Source organism: Lycorma delicatula, chromosome 13 (assembly GCF_047948215.1).
Source record: "Lycorma delicatula isolate Av1 chromosome 13, ASM4794821v1, whole genome shotgun sequence".
Taxonomy (NCBI): Eukaryota; Metazoa; Arthropoda; class Insecta; order Hemiptera; family Fulgoridae; genus Lycorma; species Lycorma delicatula.
The window spans coordinates 21426885-21449472 of NC_134467.1; the positions used below are offsets into that span (position 1 = coordinate 21426885).

The 22588-nt window shown below is 31.7% G+C and overlaps 1 protein-coding gene across 1 annotated transcript in view; it reads left to right on the forward strand.

Moving 5' to 3' along the window:
• The window catches only part of l(3)80Fg (dnaJ homolog subfamily C member 16 l(3)80Fg), a 56136-nt gene that overhangs the window by 16953 nt on the left and 16595 nt on the right, over positions 1 to 22588 (forward strand). The window contains exons 5-9 of the mRNA XM_075381448.1: positions 1525 to 1671; positions 3776 to 3956; positions 5513 to 5714; positions 12137 to 12347; positions 15517 to 15686. Coding sequence (XP_075237563.1) covers positions 1525 to 1671; positions 3776 to 3956; positions 5513 to 5714; positions 12137 to 12347; positions 15517 to 15686 — 911 coding nt within the window. The remainder of the gene's footprint in view (positions 1 to 1524; positions 1672 to 3775; positions 3957 to 5512; positions 5715 to 12136; positions 12348 to 15516; positions 15687 to 22588) is intronic.

The window sequence follows — 22588 nt, forward strand, 5'->3', positions numbered from 1 at the left end:
CTTGGAATAATTTTGAAGAAAAGAATGAGCTGACGCAAAACGTTGATGTCTGTGGTTGTTCTCACAATCCGTAAGATGTGGCACCCATTGTGCACACTGTTATGGTAACCAAGCTGATAGTGAATAATCGCAAATACACTACCATAACTGATGTTAAGTTCACTTGCAATCTCTCTAATTTTAATGCGCTGGTTACTCAAGATGATTTCATTCACGCGTTCTGTGTAACCTTATTACAATACACACGTTATCGTGTTTACAGTTGAAGGGCGCCCAGCACGCTGTTCATCACTCACCATTTGTTCTCCCTTTTTTGAACATTTGGCACCATTTTACCTCATATAACTCAACAATTTGGCAATGAATTTCATAACAGTTGTAATTTTTTACCCACAAAAATTGGACTACTGAACTATACTGGACGAAACCTCTAGAGGACACACCATATTGATGACACTACACTCTTACTGAGTGTCGTACAGAATTGCTGCTAGGGGAGCATGAAGACAATAATACAACCAGTCTGCCACTACAAGATATTAATATATCCCTTTCAGTTCAAGAACACGAAAAGGGTGTAACTTATTTTTTGATACACCTCTCATATTATAGTATCCTTTGTTATTTTATTTATTTATACAGTAACAAGGGCTGATACTCGATGATAGTTGCTGATAAATAATACTGAAATTTGTAGTGTGAAAAATGCCATGCCTGATTGGGACTCAGACCTGGAACCATTAGAGGCAGAGATATTACTGCTCCACCAAGGGCATCACTGGATTATTAATTATTTTAAACATTTTTTAATTAAAACTTCAGATAGTACAATAGTGAAGTAAAATTAAACATCTCTACATACCTTTTATGGAAAGATGAAAATGAATAAAAAAATAAAATTATTCTTTAACTTTATATCCATAACTAGCTCCTTATCACAGTTTTGCCTGTTCTGTATGGATACTTGTGTTTCCCGTAACGGTCAATTTTTTGTATGTTTATTAGTCAAGTAACTGAAGCAGGTGCAGTCAGTCACATACACCGAAATGCCAAGAAACATGGATAATAATTAAGTTGCGAAAGATCGGGTTCTTTGTTTCTTGCGAATAAACAAAAATCCTCTTCCTCTTTATATAATAGTATACATAGATTACTTTATTTAATGTAAATTTATTTCTGTTATTATGTTATATTATTCATTGGATTGCTTTGTATCATTCAGTTCAAATCCTGTTCACAGTTCATTAATTCAGTTCAATCATTTTTGCTTCAACGGGCAGATCTCCACTACTACATATATTTTTTTTTTTGAGATGAAATGTATCCAAACATTTTCTCAGTTATGCCAAGAAATATGGGTAAAAATTTAGTAGCAATAGATCAGGTAGTGATTTCGTTTGTTTATCCCAAACAAAAAAAAAACCCTCTTCCTGTTTATGTAATAGTATAGATTTAATTTTATCTGTATTATATTTACTAATGTTGGTAGGTAATTTTGTAATGAAATTATGTATCTTTTTTCAGGGGTTGGTATTGCAACAGTTCATACAGAAAATGAGCCAATGTTATCCAGGAGAGTCGGTGTCCATTCTTTACCTTGCCTTGCTATTTTAATCGATGGTAAAACAAGTGTTTATAAGGAATCCTTGTTCAGTGTTCAAAAAATTGTTGGTAAGTACATATTATGCTATTATTACTGCAAATTTATTTAAAACTATAAATTTGTTTCTTATTCATGTTAATAGCGAAAGGTATTTTTATTTTTAGTATACATGATTTGAAAGAATGGAACTGTATCAGAAAGGTTTTTTGTTTTTTATATTAGTAAAGTTTATTAAATAATTTCAGAGAATTTATAATTAGATTATGAATTTAATTTTGATCTGCGAAAAGGTTTCATTTTTTGATAACCTATTTTAATAATCCATTTTTTTTTTGTATACAGTTTCAACATTGAAATTAATATTTTGATTTTTATTTATTCTTTTTTTTTTTAAATTTATTTAGTCTGGGTCATTGTTGTAATTTAAAAATAGTAAATAATACAAACTCCCGAAAAATGTTTACAGTATATGAAAATATCCCTCAATAAACAATTGGTTGCCCCAAATCTGAAAAAAATTGATATTTAAAGAAACTGAATACTATTTGCTACTTTCAAACTTCTAAAAATACAAAAAACTGGCATATGAAAATGTCTAAAGGTTAGTAATTTTAGAATCCATGTTTAAAACATTATAATAAAACTAATGTTTCATAATTTTAAGTAATAGTTGTAAATTTCATAAGTTAAGGTGTTACAAATCAAAGCTTTAAAAAAAAAGGTTCTTTTTCAAGGTTTATAAAAAGAAATCTTTTCATTATTTATTATAAAGTATTTGAACATTTTGAAAGCGGTCAACAAACCCAAAACTAAAAAGACCAAAGTTTTAGGTATATTTCTTATGAATACAATTGACTATTTCTGACATATTTTTCCTGTAAAATCTTGAGCATTATAATATGAGGTGTGTTCAGAAAATAATTAAACTTTATTTTTTTAATCTTTATTATTAATTTTACTGATTATTGTCCTTATCCTCCTTCAAAGTACTCTCCTCCCCTATTCACACACTTTACCAGCAGTTTTTCTACTTCACCAACTAGTTCTGGATATCTTCATTTGAAATGACCAAATTTGAAGACAAACTTCAGGTTCATGACAAATTTGAAGATTTGAACCATGAGTTGTCTCACCACAACTGTGGTTTCTTTTTGCAGATTTTTCACATAATTGTTATAAAACACCTCGTTAGTAAGTACAGTTCACTGTTTCACCTTGAGACAAAAATTCAAAATGCACAGTTCCATTAAAGTTGGAAAAAACAGAGAGCATCACTTTGACATTGGATCGAGACTGATGTGCTTTCTTGGAGCATGGAGATCTTTCGCTGATTCAATGTGATGATTGAACTTTTGTTTTGTTGTAGCCATATACCCGGCTTTCATCTCCCATTATGATATTTTGCATGAATGTTTCATCATCATTGGCTTGTTCAAGAAGTTGCTGACAAACGTCTACTCTTCGTTCTTTCTGCTGTTCGACCATCAAATGAGGAAAAAACATTGCTGAAACTCAATGCATGTTCAGTTTTTCAGTCATAATGTCATGGCATTATCCAATTGAGATGCTAACCTCTTCTGCAAGTTCTCTGACAGTCACCACCAGATCATTGATTTTCTGAAAACGCATCAGTTGAAGTCAAAGGCCTTACTGGTCAAGGGTCATCTTCGATTGACTGACGACCAACTAAATCATGAAAACCATTCGTAACATTGTGTACAACCCAGATCATCATCTTTATCAGCTTGTTCTATGAAAATTTTCCCCAGTTTCACACAAAAATTTTACATTGTATTGTTAATCCTGAAAATTACACATTACAAAAATCGGTACTAACACTTAAACACGTTGCACTCAAATAAAAATAACATGAAAACTAAACGAGATATCAACAATTCAAGGTTCGAGGTTATGCAGAACACAGTGCTGCCAACCACACATCACTAAATATCTCTGTTGGTAATTAAAAATGTTCAGTTATTTTCTGAACAGACCTTGTATAGTTAATTTTATAATTTTGTTAATTTCTAAATGTCAGTTATTTTGGTGGTAAGAATTGTGAGAAAATGTATATGTGATTTGTTGTCATTATTAAATTTTTATTTTATGTTATGTTTTAAGTATTAGTTAAGTATAATCATAAACATTTTATTATTGTTATTACTATTACAGAATTTGTAAGATATAAAATGCCATACAGAATGGTTACGTCAGTTACGGATGATTCAGTACAAGATTTCTTATCCGGTTGGGTCGATAATAAAGTTAGAGCCTTGTTATTCCAAAAAAATGAACCTATAAGATTAAGATATTTGTTGACTGTATTTTATCATAGTGATCGTGTTGCTTTTGGGTAAGTATTTTTATTATACTACAGTTTTTATTAATATTAGAATAATAATAATTATAATTAAAATAAATTAATTAAATTAAAATTAATAAAATAATAATAATTACCTTTGAGATCCCTTTTGAGATGACAGAAGAAGTGGAAGTCATACGGAGCCAAATCCGGTGAGTATGGCGGATGCAGAATAGGCTCAACCTTCAGCTTGCTGAGACCCTCTGTAGTATGTGCGGTACCCATCATGCACAGATCTTACGGTAACCCAATAGCTCAATAATATAGCCTACTCATTCTTTAGATATGTCTAACTAATAGCGATGTGTTGCTGGGTGATTCACCAATCACTTTGAAGCAAATCATCCACCTCCTTTCGATGTTTCTCATCGGTCACAGAAACTGATCATCTGCTGCGAGGTGCATCCTCAATTGATGCTTTACCAATTTCAGATTTGCAAAATTTCAACGTCCACTTATTCACAGTACTCCTGTCAACAGTTTCACTATTGTAAACCACTTTTAAACGATGAAAAATATTCGTAGGATTCACATTTTCTGTTCTTAAAAATTTGATCACTGTGTGCTGTTTTAATTGTGTTGACATATTGGCCGTATTCAACTCCATTTTAACTGCTACTGAAAACAAACTGCTAAACAGATTTCAACACATTATCTCAGGTTTTTAAAGGGCGATTTTAGCTATCATTTGCTGCCACGTCTAACTCGTTAGTACTTTTGTCTCTGTGTAGCACGCTAGTGTTCAAAATTTATCAGCCGAGTTTCGTAGTTACGTATTGTATCAGTTGGCCTATATATTATTAAATTTTGCAGAGTTTGTTTCCAACTAATTGTAGTTAATTTTGAATTAACCATATTTTAATATTTATATTTTATACTTTAATATAATTTTAGGCTATTTTATTTAATAAAGCTATTATATAACTAATATTAGGCGTGATAGAATTGAGAAAATTTTATGATTTTGTATTGAAATCAATAAGCCTCAAGAAGAGGTTGTTAAAAATTTTTGTGGAACATGTTTTTGTATGGAACGGTGAGGCATGGATAGGTAGAATAGAGGAGGAATGGAAAGTTAAAGCCTTGACATGTGATGCTACCACAGAATGAAGAAATTCAGTGGATAGACAAAGTAACTAATGAGGCAGTATTAAGGATGTTTGGCATTGATAAACCTTGCCTCTTGATAAAGTTTAACTAAAAAATATTAGAAGATGTAGAGGAAAGAAAGAATGCTAGTAGAAGATCTAGGTTCAAGCATATTGATCAGAAGTGAAATACATGGGATGTGGTACCTACGTAGGGAGTTAGAGATTTGCTGAAAATAAGAAAGACTAGAAAAAATTTGTCTTCAAGATCATATTGAAAACTTATAGAAATGAGCATTATTGATGGCTGTGGAAGAATGTCTTGTTAGTTGAATGTTGGTTTAATGTAATTTAATTATTTCTTCTTATTGAAAGTGCTAAAAACCTATTTTATTTTTATGTTTTTTTTTTTATAAAAACAAATGTTTGATGTTGTTTATATCTTATTGCTTTTTCCAGATTTGTACAGATGTCATCAAGTAATACTGAAGGTATAAGACTTAAATATCAAGTACAAAATGATATGGATTCATTGTTGTTATTTAATGAAAATATTGATAGACCTGTTGCAAGTATCTCAATGTCTGATATACCTGTACAGACTATGCAGGATGTAATTAATAATAATAAGTACCTATTATTACCTCGTTTATCATCTCAGGTAAGTTTATTATTATTACGAGGGATGATCAGTAATTAATGAGACAAACAGTTTATTCAATGACAATGAAATGTAAACTACTTTTCAGTATAGTCTCCAGCAACATTTAGACACTTATCCCACCGTTCTGTAAGCTTTCTGATTCCTGCAGCGTAGAAATCTGTACCTTGCTGTTTGAACCATTTGTGTACCGCTTTTTTGATCGCTTTATTGTCGTCAAACTTCTTGCTGCTTAAAAAGTCTTTGAGTGACCCGAACAAATAAAAATCGGACAAGGTGAGGTCTGGGCTGTAAGGAGGATATGAGATAACACCTCTCAACCCAACTTCTCAAGCATTTCTTCCATTCTCTGAGTGATGGGGTGGGTGCGCATTATCATGCACAAGAAAATCACACCTTTTGAAAGAGCACCCTGACATTTTCACCGTATCGCAGTCCTCACTTTCTGTTGAAGCACATTAGAATAGTACTCATTGTTCATGGTAAGTTGTTCTTCTAAATAGTCACTAAAAATTGGGCCTTGCAAGTCCCAGAAGACCGTCAACATCACTTTACCAGCTGATGTGTGTTTTGAATTTTTTTGGTGGGTGAATGTGGTTGTTTCCACCAAAGACTGCCATTTCAATTCGGACTTGAAATGTTGTTCCATTTTTCATCACATGTTATTACACAATCTAGAAAGTTCATTACCTTTCGCTTAAAACCATTCTTTGATTAGAACAAATGCAAATCCAAGTGTCATTATGGGTTTGAGTCAATTCTGTTTTGGAACCCATTCTCGAACACATTTTGCAATAATTCAGCACATCATGAATGATTGAATGCACGGTTTGAACACTAATATTACAGAAACTAGCAATTTGGGAAATTTTGACTCGCCCATCTTCACAAATAAGATCATTTAAGCGATTTTGCAACGCAATAGTTGAAATTTCAACTGGTCTTCCAGAGCAATAGAGATCAGTCCCACTTGTTCTGCCTAAAATGAACTGTTGCACCTACTTACACATGTTACTGCAGTTTAAAAACTTTTCAACATAGTGTTTCAACATTCTTGATTAAATTTTTGCCGTTTTCACACTTCTGAAAACAAAAGTTTTGTCACTAAAAGTTGCTCTTCTGTTATATACATTTTAACCCAAGCTGATATTCTGAAATCTACAGAAGAGGTTATGTTTAGATTAATTATGACCTAACAGTTGATCAAATATGTTCCCGAGGTTGCCAACTTGACCCTCAAAAGTTTCATTGTCATTGATGAACTGTTCTTTCTTTACATCAATTTATCTCATTAATTATTGAATGTCCCTCATACTATTACATATTATAGGTTATGAGTTATAACATAGAAACATAGACTGTGGAAAAGAGAGAAAATCCTCATTCAATATTTTAGTTATCCACACTGGAAAAGATTTTTTTTATTGGTATTATGTTACTAGGGCTGTCCAGAAAGTACTTAACATTTTGGTATTAAGAAAAAAGCAGAAAAAATCTATATTACAACTACTTTTTACTGTAGTAGTTAAATAAATTGAGACGTTTGTCGTATCTGTAAATTAGTATTTTTATACCTTCATTAAAAAATTTGCCATCTGGTTTTCAGCCAGTTCTGTAGTCCCTTGTCATCAAATTGCTTAGTTGCCAGCCAGTTTTTCATGAGAGGGAACTACTGGTAATTGCTTGGTGCATATCTGGGCTATATGCAGGGTTGGATTGAAAATTTCCAATCCATGCTGTTCCAAAGGTTCTTGTGTATGGTGAACTCAAGGACCATGCATTTTTATGAATGAAGAAATCCTGGAAGTCAAATCTTGTTTATGATTGTTCGTCCTTCTATCACACTCTATGCTCTGTTTATTAATCCTTATGTTCAGAAATTTGGGATTTATATCATATTGAGCAAAATGCTATTGTATTTTTATTAGACCACAGGATTTTACTGGTCAGTAGAAAATATGACATCAGACATAATATGAAGTTATATTTTAATGATCGCTTGTCTTGGCAATGAAATGTATTGCCACTTCATGTTCTATTAGTATGCATATTAGTAATTGGCTGGTAAATTCATAGTTCCCTTATTGCACAGTTGTTTATATCCTCAGCTGTATCATTGCTTATTGGCTACTGGAGATAGTATTCTAGGTAAATGTGTTTTTGTTTAATAACGCTTGATTGTTAGCCAAATGGTTGTAGGCATACCATTTATAGAACAATGCTGTCTCCTTTCAGGCTGGGTTTCTATTTCATTATCTTCTACAAAATTAAATTATTTATTCTTTGAGGGAATTTAATATTGTATTTTTTTTTAACAAAGATTTACATCTCGCAAATATTTTTTAATTACTTGATATCTGAAGTAGTACTTCTTCAGTTCTGCTTAACATTGCTTGTAGATATTAAATCTGTGGAAGCCTACATGTTGAGCCTCGTTTAATGTGTCTGTATTCAAGCTAGAATAGCATTTTTAAAAAAATTAATGTTGGCATAAACAGTGTAATAACGAAATTCTTCTTTTTTTTAGTTGTTAGTCATAAATTAGTTTGATATTATTCTGTTTGTGTTTCTCTTTTAATCTTAATATGTTATTACATTTCATGGTTATCTGTTTCATGTATTTCATTTTATGTTTTTCTTTATAAGTCGTCCTGTGACCGAATTAATTAAACCTTGGTATCTTAGTACATGACCCTCAAATGCCTTATTTACAAAACGGGTCAAAGTTTAATTTTAAAAGTTGTTTTTCTTTTACTTTAGGGTTTTATTTTTATTATCTCCAAGAGTAAGTTTATTATCCGCAATTTAGTTATATTTTTCTTTATGTTGGTAGTACTGTCGTGTTGCGTAGATGACGCATGCGTGGTTTAATTGCTATGTCTGTGCAGGTTTGATGCTGCTAGGTTAGTTCCATTTTCGCTGCCCTGCCATTAACCATGACTGCTCTACTTTCTGTTTGCACAAAGAAGAGCAACGTTGAGGGATCCATTTTTTGTGGTCGGAAGGTGTATCAGGGGCTGAAATTCATCGAAGACTTTTGGTACAGTATGGGAACAGTGTATTGCCGCAACAGGGTTTCTACAAATGGATTGAAAAATTCAAAAATGGTCGCTCAAGTGTTACGCATGACAAAGGAGCCGAAGGACCATTTATCGCCAAAAATGAGGAAAACATTGAACGTACACGTGGCATGGTTTTCTTAGACATACGAGTAACTATTGATGAAGTGGCACATCGTCTGCAAATTAGACACGGTTCTGCCTACGAAATCATCCACAACAGACTTTGGTTTCATAAAGTCTGTGCAAGATGGGCCCAAAACAACTCACACAGTTGTATAAACAAATGCGTTTGGACATCTGCCAAAGACATTTGGATTGCTATGGTAACGTACAGGACATCTTAGACAGAATCATCACTGGTGACGAAACGTGGATCCATCATTACAAGCCGGAGAGTAAACGGCAGAGTATGCAATGGAAACATCCAAATTCGCCCTGCAGAAAAAAGTTTTATGATTTTTTGGGACTCAAGGCCCAGTACTGGATCATTATGAGGAAAGGGGCACAATAATAAACAGTACGCGTTACAGTGAGATGCTTACTGCCAAGCTGAAGCCTGCAATTCGAAGCAAACACCAAGGACTGGTGTCGAAAGCTGTTGTGTTGATGCATGAAAATGCCCGTCTACATACTGCTGCCCACACTGCTGAAACGCTCCAGAAACTCAACTTTGAAGTACTGGCTCATCCTCCGTATAGTCCTGATCTTGCCCCTTCTGATTACCACTTGTTTGGTCCACTCAAAGAGGCATTAAGGAGCTGCCGATTTACCTCGAATGAAACAGTGAAAGAAGCGGTGCATTCCTGGCTCGCAGCTCAACCAAAAACCTTCTTATATGAGGGCATCAGGAAGCTTCTGCAACGATGGACCAAGTCCGTTGAAATGTAAGGGGACTATGTTGAAAAATGATGTGCATATAAGTTTCCTATTTGTATTTCAGTAAAATTTATAACTACATTGCGGATAATAATTGACTCACCCTCGTATTATAAAGCATTACATTTTCAAGATAGATTTTAAAATATTTCTTTTTAACATTTATGTCTATGTTTGATATCATAGACTTCTAATCTCCAAGAAAATTCTGCTTGTCAACCTATTTTTGATTTCTATCATTCTTCATTTGTCTTATGCAATTCTGCTACCTAACTAAAAGAATTTTATAACCTTCTGGTCTATTATGTTCATTCTCTAACATCTAACTATCTTTTATTTATTGACAGAGTTAGTTTTTTAGGTAGATTTCATAAGAAAGCTATCTATTGTAATTGGGGTACCATGTTTCGACTTCTGGAAAATTTCAACATATCTTCGTATTTCATTTCCCCCAGACCCTAAAACCACTGTCAATTCAAAAGTTTATATTTATATTTCACTTTCTTGTGAACATGATAACTGCCATATTTTTTCGTCAATCATTTTCAAATTGGTACATAAAATATAACGAAATCAACTCAGATTTCAGTCGATTTCGTTAATGAGCAAAATCGGACCGTGGGGTTGAAAATGGGGGGCTTTTTCGAAAAAAGAAAATATCATAACTTCCTTATTAAGTGAAATTAATAATTTCTTATTAAGTAAATATTAAGAATTCATTTAAAGTTCCTACTATTCTTTGGATAAGGGCCTAAAACTTGTCTAAGTAAGTTTTTTAATATCACCAACCATTGGGCCAGGGGGTGAAAAAAATGGAGTTTTGAAGACAAAAAAGAAATCATACCTCCCTTAATAAGCACAGCATCGAAAGTGTTCGTTAGTCTTCTAATAATTACCTTAAAACCTTTGTTTGAAACAATTTTTTATATGACCACCCTTATGGCAAGGGATGAGTGAAATTTGCTGGAATTATAAGAAGATGGGGCTTGTTATATGCTAAACATGTAAAACTTTTTTTCACATGCAACCATTGTTGTATTGAGTAAATTTGAAGTTTTTCTTAACTTTAAGGTGGATATTTTTTTTATCCCCTACTTAGCACCAGTGAAATCTACCTCCCCTCCTTTCAGTGTGCCAAAAGGGATTTTTTTGTATCAATAAATCCATGTCATTCAGAATTTCTTATAACTTGTGTATAGTTTCTGGTAAAAGTAGTAATATTTTCACTGATTCTTTACATCTTTATTTTTCTCCATGGGTATTTAGCTTTACTGTCAAGTTTTTTCTTTGATCATTGTATTGCTTCTTCTTTGTAAAAGTAGTAAAGAAAGTTACAGGAGACAGATTATATCCTTGTCTCTCTCTCTCTTTTCTGAATTAGAGCTTATCTTTCTTCATCTTCTATTCTTATCATCACTATATAATTATTATATAGTTTGTATAAAAGTTTTCTATCTTTTTCTCTCCACTGTGTTTTATTTTGATTGTCCATAAAATTTTAAGTATTTTGTGATGTTCAACATTATAAAATGTCTTCTTCATGTTTACAAGTGCTATATAGATTGTTCTTAAATCCGCTAAGTTAAGAAAACAGGAGAAAAATGTTAAATTTGATGAGAAAATGTCATCATCTGAGAAGATGTAAAATGAGGATTTATGTATAAAATATGGATGCAAATTTAAAAAATGTAGTTATCCTAAGGGTGATAATTTTTTAACATTTTTATCCATTTCCTGAATTTGGAAAATAATTGGAAAACGTTATTTATCAGATTTGAAAGTCATATTAATTTTTATATTTTTTTATTAGTGGGTTACAAAAAGTGGATACAAACAAATATATATAAAAACTAGAAATTATGCCATTTATAATTTAGCAATTTTTGGTTTTATGTGGATGTTTTGGCTCATGCCTATTTAGTTCCTGGTTACTGCACACGTCCTAGTAAAAATTAATGAATAGAAAAAAAATATAGAAGATGCCTTTCAAGTGATTATTTTTTCTGAAAGATAGACACAAAAAAATCTTTTACGTGTTAAAAAAAATAGTGTTTTAATGGAAGTTATCTACATACTGAGCTAACTAGAAAAAAATGCTTTGAAAAATTTAATATTTTTAACTGATCAAAAAGCACATATATAATTTTACATGTTTTTTTACACATTAACAAATTGTAAATGATAATTTTATATTTTTTAAAAAATTTAATAAAAATGTAAATTAATTAGAAATAGCCAAACAAATGTGTGGTATTCTTCAATTGTGTACTGCTGCTGGTTTTAAAAACAGTTAAAGAATTTAATTATGTTTCTTCGTTGTTTTTATTAGAAAACTTAGAGATTGCTGCAATTCTCCAAATTCTATGCTATGTTCCCTATACAATTGTTATTCCAACATTTTTAACTACTGAAATATATATATTGTACTTTTGGATTGTGTTGTAATAAAATTTCATTTTTTACTTTTATTATTTTTTTTTTTAGGCTATGTTGGATGCTTTATGTCCACCTGGATGGTCACGACCTCGTAAACGTTTATGTGTATTACTTGTATCACAGAACACGCCATATCATGATGAACATCGCCAGTCGCTACGTAGATTTGCTCAAGAATCAAATTATACACCTGATAGAGTTCGTTTTATGTATGTTTTCCAGGAGAGACAGGCTGATTTTGTTCATGCGTTAACTGCTGGTATGTTTTAATTGTTTATTTTTTTTGTTCTGTCACCTGCTTGAGTATATTTCCTTATGAACTTTAGTAACTTTGGTAAATGGAAAGTTTAGTTGAATTGTACTCTTACAGAATTTTTTCAAGACTACTTACAGAAGAAAAAAGTCAGCAAAGTGTTGCGTAGCTTTCCTGTTTTTATCATTGATGCATTTTTATTTTGAATTTATCATAGGGTTTTTAAATATTAATGATTTAATTGTGCAGTTTTTAGAATACAACTTTCTTTTTCTGTTTAGTTTCTGGAACCACTGTAAGGTATTACTTCACAGGGTGGTATGTACGAATGTAAATGAAGTGTAGTCTTGTACAGTCTCAGGTCAACCATTCCTGAGATATGTGGTTAATTGAAACCCAACCGCCAAAGAATACACCAGTATTCACAATTTAGTACTCAAATCTGAATAAAGGTAACTTCCTTTACTAGGATTTGAACCTTAGAACTCTCAACTTCAAAAGAATATAACTGTGAAAATTACGAGGCATATTCATAAAGTAAGGGCTCAGTTTGGTCATTAAAACGAATTAACTAATCAGAAACATTTTTACTTACAGTTTTAGTTTACTCATATCTACTTCACTTTTCCACATAATCGCCATTCAGTTCTAAGCACTTTTCATAACACTGCATCAGTTTCTTTAACCCCTCTGCATAGAAGTTCGCCGCTTGGGAATTGAACCAGTTGACAACAGCAGTCTTGAGTTCCTCATTATTTTTAAACCATTGTCCACCAAGCCATTTTTTCAAATGCTAGAATTAGAAGTAGTCACTAGGTGCAAGGTTGGGACTATATGGAGGCTGGTCAAAAAGTTACCAACGAAAATCTTGAATCTTTTTCTTGGTTAAGGCAGTGGTGAGAGGAAGCGCATTGTTGTGAAGGAGGATTATACCAGATGACAGAGTTTCCTGCCTCGTAGATTTTTGATCACACATCTTAGTTTGGTGAGGATAGTTTGGTACAGCAGTACACAGCTGTAATTGTTGATCCACGTTCTATGAAATCAACCAAAATGACATCGTCCCAAAAAACTGTAGCCAACATTTTACGACTCGAGTGCGGAGGTTGCTTAAACCTTTTCGATTTTGGAGAACTTGAATGGTGCCATTGCATTGACTGTTGTTTTAATTCTGCATTGATGTAGGATATCCATGTCTCATCATCCGTAACAATCTGGGAAAACAAATCATCTCCATCTTGTCAATAGCGGTCCAAAAATGCTCATCCTCTGCACATTCTTTGCTCTTTGTGTTGGTCAGTGAGCATTTTTGGTACCCACCTTGCACACAATTTGTGGTATCCGAGCTTTTATGTGACCTCATGTAGATAGAGGTGCATCCAACATGCGGAAATTCATCAGCCAGAAACTAATCATCAATTGCTGATCACATCGCAATTTTCAGTTCACTTGTTGAACAGAAACTCCCATTTGACCCAGTTGCTTGATAACTTCCTGATATATTAATAACAGCATCACAACTTGGAGAAATAAAAATGATCAGAAATTATAAAAAATTCTTTAATCATGTTCCATTTTATCTTCTTTCTTTAAAAAAAAGTTCCTGTATTTTGTGCAGTAATACTAGGTACAGTTGAATTTTCAGTCCTGAAAACAAAATTATAAAAAATTGTTATTTTAAGTATGGATGCTATTCAGTCTTGTTTTTTGGAGGGGCTTAAAAGTTTATTTATCAGCATAATTATTTACTTCATTTAATACTCAAAATTTGGTGCAGTATCTTTCAACAAGGCTGAAAAGAATTTTAGTTGACAAAAATGTACCTTGTATGATGGGATAAAAAATTAGGGCAAAAGTGGGATAAAAATATAGCCAATTATTTATGTCAAATTTCAAGTTTTTTAGTTGCTGGGTTTAGAAGTAATGTCAAATATATCTCTTCCCTAAATCAAATTGTCTTAAAACTTGGGAATTTTATAGTAACTTAAGTAATTTAATGTACTAAAGTTGTGCACCCCAAATATGACAGAAGGTTAACAATATAATGTTCGTGTTACTATTAAAAATCTTTTTTAGTGTATTATTTGTATTTAATATACTAAAAAAAAATGTTAATGGTATGTACAAAATAAAATATAAATGTAATGCAACATACATTGGTCAAACAAGAAAAAAATTCAGATTTAATGAACACATGAGATCTTTTGAAAAATCATAAAGAAGATTCTAATTATGCAACGGATTTAATAAAGGAAGGACATACCCCAATGAAAGTGCTAGAAAATTAATGAAATTAATTCACAAATAAAGGAAGAATAATGAACATTTTAGAAAATCTAGGAAGCTTTAAATTAAAAAGTAACAATAAAACAATCATAAATGGACAAATCAACGATCAAGCAGATGTCCTTTTGAAAACCTCAATTTATTGAAAACAGGAAATAGATAAATAAAATTAAAAAATAACTATAACCGTTAATAACAAATAAACAAGAAGGGCAGATAAGGTATGACATCAAATATAGGGAGGGGCTTTGGCTTTGTGCTATATAAAGATTAACAGACATTTACAAGTACCAGTACAAAAAGTTTTGACAATGGAGTGGTTTCGAAACACATCAACATCTAATAAAAGAATGAAGCTGAGAAAGGTAAACAATATTCAACATAGAAACTACAGTAATCTTAGCAGAAAAGATAATAGTAATTATTATTTTAATCACAACAATTTTAATGAATGACTGGATTGGTCGGTACAAACCCGATGGCACAGCTTGTTTGCAGTGGTCTTCAATGCTACCAGATCTGACTCCCATGTGATTTTTTCCTTTGGGGTTTTATAAAGGATTTCCTGTGCACCTCCATTACTTACTTTTCTACATGATTTGAGACAGAGGATTGAAGCAGCTTGGTATTCCAAACTTGCTGGTTAAATAAGGGATGAACTCTCCTGTTGGTTGGATATGAGGAACATGGAATGGGTGCTTACATTAAACACTTAATTGTTTTGGGGAAAAAACTGTAAGAGTTACTCTGATTTTATTTATGATTTATTGCTCTAAGTTGAAATTTGGAATTATTAAACAGCTTTAAAACCCCATGTTTTATATTTTAATTTTAATTAAGCGTTCAGTTTAAATATTCTAATAGGCTTATTGCTATTTTTTGTCTATAGGTTCTGGCAGTCCAGCTGAACCATTGTTACATGTTGTTATATTATGGCGTAGAGATACTAATCATATCAAATATGAATGGTTATCTGGCGAAACAGATTGGGCGGCTAGTTATAATGAAACTAAGGAACGATTGGAAGCGGCTATTGAACGTATATTACATGCTTCGCAGGTAATTTTAAGTAAATGTTTCTGATTTTCTAGTTTTCATAATTCCTGACCAATAAAAAATTCGTACTTTTTGTGTTTTTTATCTGACAAAGAGCTTTTCTGTTTTTATTAATATTTTTACTGCTGTCCTTTTCTCATAATATAACCCCTTAAATTTTTACATTATTTATTTTATTTTATAAGGTTTTAAGTCTGATGTAGTTATGTTAATTTCCTATTTGCAAGTAACAAAATTTATAATTTTATAATTCACAGCACATATATATATATATGTTTATATAGGTGGCAGAAAGTGTCACTATAAATTGCCTTGTGCCACTTTTTTGGTATGTATCAAGATAATAAAATGGTACTTCATATTACTGTCATTAATTTATTCTAAGTATGTAAATAGATTTTTATAGATTTACACATTATTTTCCTTTTAACATTATGTATAAAGTTACATACAGGCTGTGAATACAGTTCCCAGGATGCACTGTTCAGAACTATATACTTGTGGTACTGTTCATTCAAAGTATACTTCATCTTTTCTTTCTGAAATATTTTTCTGGAGTACGTTGAATTCCTTTAGGGATGTTATGGTGGAGATATTTTTACTTTAAAGATTATTTCTGATATCCAGATAATGTGATAAAGAAATTTAAAAGTATTCTATATGAAGAGTTCCAAGCCTATAGAAAAATAGGGTACATCATTTAAACTGGTGTATAGATGTTCAAGAGTTAATTTTGAAGGTAAGAAAAAATAAGTTAAAATTAAAAAATTAATTAAATTTTTAATTAATTGGAATTGAATTAAATTTTCACACTTAATAGAAATAGGAATATAATTAACAAAAGATGATAATTAATTGCATAAATGTCTTTATAATGAAAACAATTTCTGTTTTCAATTGTTCAGTAGTAGATTTGCACAGGTAGTTTTCTAAAAATATTATTTTATCTTATTTATGATAAATGAAATCTGTGGCGCATGAAACATATCAAATCTGTCTTTTATATAGTTTCTTTTTTCTATTATTTTAACTTTCATATTTTAAAGACTCCGTCTGCGATATTAGTTTTGAGTTTTATTTCACTCTTTTGACCTTTGTTTTAATAAATTTTTATTATATGCTTTATATTAATTTTAAACCTTGAAAGTTTTATTATTTTACCTTTTTATTAAAGAAAATTCTGGGCAATGATAACGCACAGGCGTTTTTCGCCCCCAAACAAAAAAAAACCTACTGGGATTCAAACTTAGGATTTTCTGGATGAACAGCAGACACACCACTCTGCCACAGAGGTTGACATTATAATTAAATCATTATTATCATTAAATCATAATAATAATAAAATTATTTTACAGCTTCAGGGACTGTCAATTATTTAAATACTTATTAATTTTTTTCTTTTAACATTAAATCATGAAAACAAGCATTTAAATATCCTCAAGCACTTAATATGACTTAAGTTGATGGTAATTTTTTTGTAAAAAAATTTTAAATATTTAAAAATTTAGTTAATGCAATTTAAAATACTTATACATCAATAATTATTATTATTTTTTATGACCGCATAGAATCATTTTAGTCAGTCCATTATCCAAGTCTCTTTGATGGGACTGTTTGGGCCTTGTGATCCTTCCAGTACTTTTTCATACGATCTGATCTGTGTGCCTTTTCTATTGAAGTTTTCTCTTGTGAGTATGAAGCGAATGTTTTTGTTCTTGATTTTCTTGTTTAATTTTATCTTATCTGTGGTGCCATCTGCCTACTGCTTGGTGATTTTTTGAGTCAAAATTGTACTGTACTAACTGTTTCTGAAGTCTTGAATTTGTATCCTCATGATATGTCCAATGAATTCTAGTCTCCTCTTACGCATGGTATCAGTGATGGGTTTTAACTCTTTGTACATGACTTTGCTGGGCACAATCCATCACTGCCCGTCTTTCTGGTAATTTGGTAATTTTTATTGATGTAGGTTCTTGCATCAATAAAAAGTACTATTATCATTGGTGCAGTTTCTTGCATCAATAAAAAGTACCAGAAAGATAGGCAGTGGTGGATTTGGGAATCAGTCATTTTTGAGCCATTCCTTCATTATCATTTCTAGAGCGAAGTTGACTAATAGTGGTGAGAGCCCATCGCCTTGGCGCAGTCCCATTGTGATGTGAAATGGTTCTGAGAGCTCACCTCTGAATTTTCCCTTCGACTTAGTGTTTGTGAGGGTCAGTTTTATCATGTTTATTAATTTGGTATATAGTCTGCAGTGTCTTAGAATTTTTAGTAGGGATTTTGTGTAGATACATTCATAAGTTTTCTTGAAATCTACTGATATTATCACCATGTCTCTGTTTCTTTTCCTGTTGTAATCCATTATTAGCTTGGAGACTCGTGATCTGGTCTGGATAGCTCCTCGAGGGTCTGAAACCTCTCTGGTATTCTCCTAATTCTTTTGATTCTAATTTTGTATGTTGTGTCTAGAAGTGAGATTCCCCTGTAATTGTTAGGGTCTGTTTTGTCTCCTTTTTTGTGTAGCGGATGGATGAGGTACACAGAATCGTCCTGTCGTCTTGAGTTCTGATAGTTCTTCTTTGATCCAGATGTTGACAAGCTGTTGATGAAGGGCTATTTTTGCTGATCTTCCTGCATGTTTCCAGCTCTCTATAAAAGTCTGATCTTCTCTCGCTGTTTTGTAATTCTTCATTTCATCCAGTGCTTGGTAGACTTATTTTGATTGTGGGAGAGTTGATGTTTTGTGGTGGTTTTGTTATCAGGGTGTTGGTGTTAAGGAATTCTGTTGGTTCTTTGCAGTTAGAAGTTTGTTGAAATATTTAACTAGGATTTGCATTATCTTTATTGTTATGGGCCAGTTTACCATTTACATCCTTTATGAGTAGGGTTGGGGGTTCGTATTTTTGGAGCTGATTTTTTAAGGTTTTTTAGTAGTACCTTGACTGTGTTTTATTTAATTCTTCTGTTTACATTTTAAAATAAGGAAATACATTTTTTTATACTTAAAACATAAAGCTGTTAAATGGTATTAACACTGTCAAAGGCTTGGTAATTATTTTTAATTAAATTTGTAGTAGAATGAAGCAACAAAAGTATAAAAAAAATTTTGTGTCATGAAGTTGATTTAAGTGTTTAGAGGAGATTACAACAATTTGTCTTAAGTTGAATAAACTGGATAAACAGTTAACTTGCATAAAAACAAAATATGTAAAAGCTGGTTTGAGAATCTGAAATTTTTTGAAGCTGGTTAAAAACAAATGTAACTGCATAAGGACCTTGGTTATTGTAGCTAATGGTGTAAGCACTAACTATACTATTGAGTGATTCATTATATATAAAAAAAATAATAAATTCATTACTGTAATAATATTTACAAAATAATATAGGCCAATTAGATTTAGATGAAAAGAAGATTGTTTTTTTATATTTGTTTTGGCAACATTGTATTGTTTAGGTTGGATTTTTTAGCAAATCTATATTGGCATAAATCCCAGTAATATTTTATCTTTCATTTTATAGTTAGTCATTGCTTATATTGTATGGAAGGTTTTGATATTTGCATCATCACTTCATATTTTTAAATCTTATAAAGTGTTTAAATATTATGATTATTGCTGCAGATTTTTTTATATATTGTTTGAGTTGATATTAAGAATTTTTTTTGTCGTATTTTTAAACAATATTTGTATATTTTTATTTTTTATCTAGAAATGAAGGTAATTATTTTACATTTAAATGTTTTTTCTTTTTCTTTTTTAGCTTTTAAGTTATTTTGTTTTTATGTATTTCTCTATTTCTTTCTGGTTTTTAATTATCTTTGAATGTCAACATATTTGGAGTGTTTTATTTTGTCATTGTTATTTTTTTATTATATTCAAACCTTTGTTTTATAATATGTACAATTTTTGTTTTTCTGGGCGACCGTACAAGTAACACTTCAGTAATTTTTTTATTGAATTTCTTTATTTTTTTGCTTTTTTTCTTTGTAAAAGAAGAAAATTTTATGGAATATCACTTTCTAATTCAGTTCTATTCATTCTTAATTCATAGATGATACTTTGTACCAGTCTACAGAAATTAAATAGAACGGTCATAAAATTTAGCATTTTAAAAATAATTTCTTCTATTTTAATCACAACTTTCTTGTTTTTTTATTTACACAAATATAAACTCTAAATGTAAAAAAAGGAATTATTAGTTACAGACTCCCTGGAGTTCTATTATTTGCCAGACTGTTAATTTTATTGAACACCCCCCACACACACACACACATACATACATACATATATACAAACAAACATACAAGGTATGTTCAAGAAATACGTAGACTATTTGAATTGCTCAGGTCCAGTTGGTTGCGGCGTCACCATGCTCATACAGATCAGCCGATTACAATGCAGTTTTTTGATTGCAAATATCATTATTGTTTGCTTAGCTATGCAGTTGTTTGTGAAGTGTGTTTTTTCGTTTGGAAAATTTTAGAATGAGTGACTTGAACAAGCAAATAGTTGCTGTGAAATTTTATGTTAAACTTTGAAAATCTGCGAGTGAAACTTTTGATATGCTCAAGACAGCTTATAGTGACGTTGCTATGAAGCGTGTGACATGTTTTAAAGATGGTCATCAGTCAATTGAAGACGATGAGCATCCTAGACGTCCTTCCACTTCAACTAATGACTCACAAGTAGACAAAATCAACACCCTGGTTCAGGCAAATCGACGTCTGACCATCAGGGATCTTGCTGAAGAGTATGGGATATCAGTTGGATCATGTTACAAGATTTCAAGATCATTTTACGAGACTGGTGACTGGTTTTTTCATCATGACAACGTTCCAGCTCATTCAGCCCTCAGAACTCGTGAGTTTTTGACCAAACACTCGATCACTGTTCTTCCCCACCCACCCTATTCACTTGATCTAGCTCCTTATGACTTCTTCTTGTTCCTCAAACTCAAAAACCTTTGAAAGGAAGAAGATTTGAGAAGATTCCTGAGATTGACGCAAATGCGACAAAGGAACTGAAGAAAATCACAAAAGAAGCGTTCAAGGACTGTTTCCAAAAATGGAAACACTGTTGGAATAAGTGTGTGTGTCAGGAAGGAGAGTACTTTGAAAGGGACCCAGACAAGTAACTGCTAAATAAAGTACATTTTGTTTTATGGCCTTAGTCTACATATTTTTTGAACAGACCTCGTTCGTACATACACACATATCATCAACATATTGACCACTGAGCTAATTAAATTCAATATAAACTTGAAACCACCATAATACAGTAAACAGATAAGTTCAACTTAATATTGAATTTAATTAGCACAGTGGTTAATTAGCACATATGTTGATTATATGAATATATAAACCTAAATCATGTGTAAATTCTAATCATCCATGGTCACAAAAATACGAGGGCTATTCAGAAAGTAAGGAACGTTTTGGAATTTTAAAAACCAAGTACAAGAAAAACTTTTTATTATATATATGTGAAAGAGGGACTAAAATACTACTTTTCAACATAATCACCATACAAATTAAGGCACTTATCATAGCTGTGGACAAGCTTTGAAATTCCTGTGTCATAGAATTCTGCCGCCTGTGATCTCAACCACTCAGTGACGCACCCATCTTCCACAAAATTTGTGGTAGCCTAGCTTCTGTGAAACAATTTCAAACAATAAAGTCCGTGAAACTTGTGGGAAACATAGAGAAAGCTCAGTTATTGTGAAACGGCGGTTTTCACGAATCTTTTCATCAACTTTGGAGACCAGATTGTCAGTCACAATGCTCTGACGTCCACTCTTCTCTTTATCGTGAACGTTTGTTCGGCCATTTTTAAACTGAATGCACCACTTCCTGACAGAACTTTCACTGATTACGTTGTTCCCGTACACTTCACAAAAGTTCCCGATGAATTTCTATTGGTTTTAAGTTTTTTGCCAACAAAAAACGAATCGCAGACCGCACCTCACAACTGGCGGGATTTTCGATTGCAGCACACATTTCAAATTTGTATATAAAAAAAACGGGCAGTGCGGAGATGTTACCGTTACGGCTGGACGCTGACTGAGGTACCGAGCACGAGCACACCAATATATATGTGATTGGCGGCGTCAGGTGGAAACATTCCTTACTTTCTGAATAGCCCTCGTACTTTTAAAACTCTGATATTTTGAGATTTTCATTATACAAAAAACAATAAAAATAAACTCAAAAAAGAATTAGATGAAATAAAATAAATATAGGTATTTAATGGTTTTGATGATAAAACCATTAATAATAGTAATAGTTTTTACCTTAAATACAGTTATACAAGTAAAATAATAGAAAAAATTACTAATGTATATGATAAAAATAAATATAGAAAAGCATATAAACAAAATAACCAAATTATAAAATATCTAAGAATTAATAAAAATAAAGAGGACTGAAGAGGAATATAAAAAATTAAATGTAATGAATGTTATAATATTTAAAACTAACGATCATTTCCAAAAATGTCTACATAACATTACACTGTTTATAAAAACAAAAAAACACGAGGTGAACTACGAGGTCTGTAAATAAAGTAATGAGACTGGTTCAGTAAAATCTTTTATTTACATTCCAATTATCACCTTCAAAATATTTCCCTTATGAAGCCATGCAATCCTTCAAAACAGTTTTCCCACCCTTCTTAGCAGTGTTGGAACTCAGAAACCGGAATATCCTTCAGTTGGTCAATTATATTATGTATTTTTTTTTATGTTTTCTACTGATCCAAAGTGTTTTTTAAAGTCAGGAACAGGAAAAAGTTGTAGTTGTATCGCATTGCTTCTAATGGCTAATGCATAGTGAATGGCGAAGAGAATGGGATAATACCATGAACCATAAACTTTACCCAATTAAGAACACTGTTTCGACATGG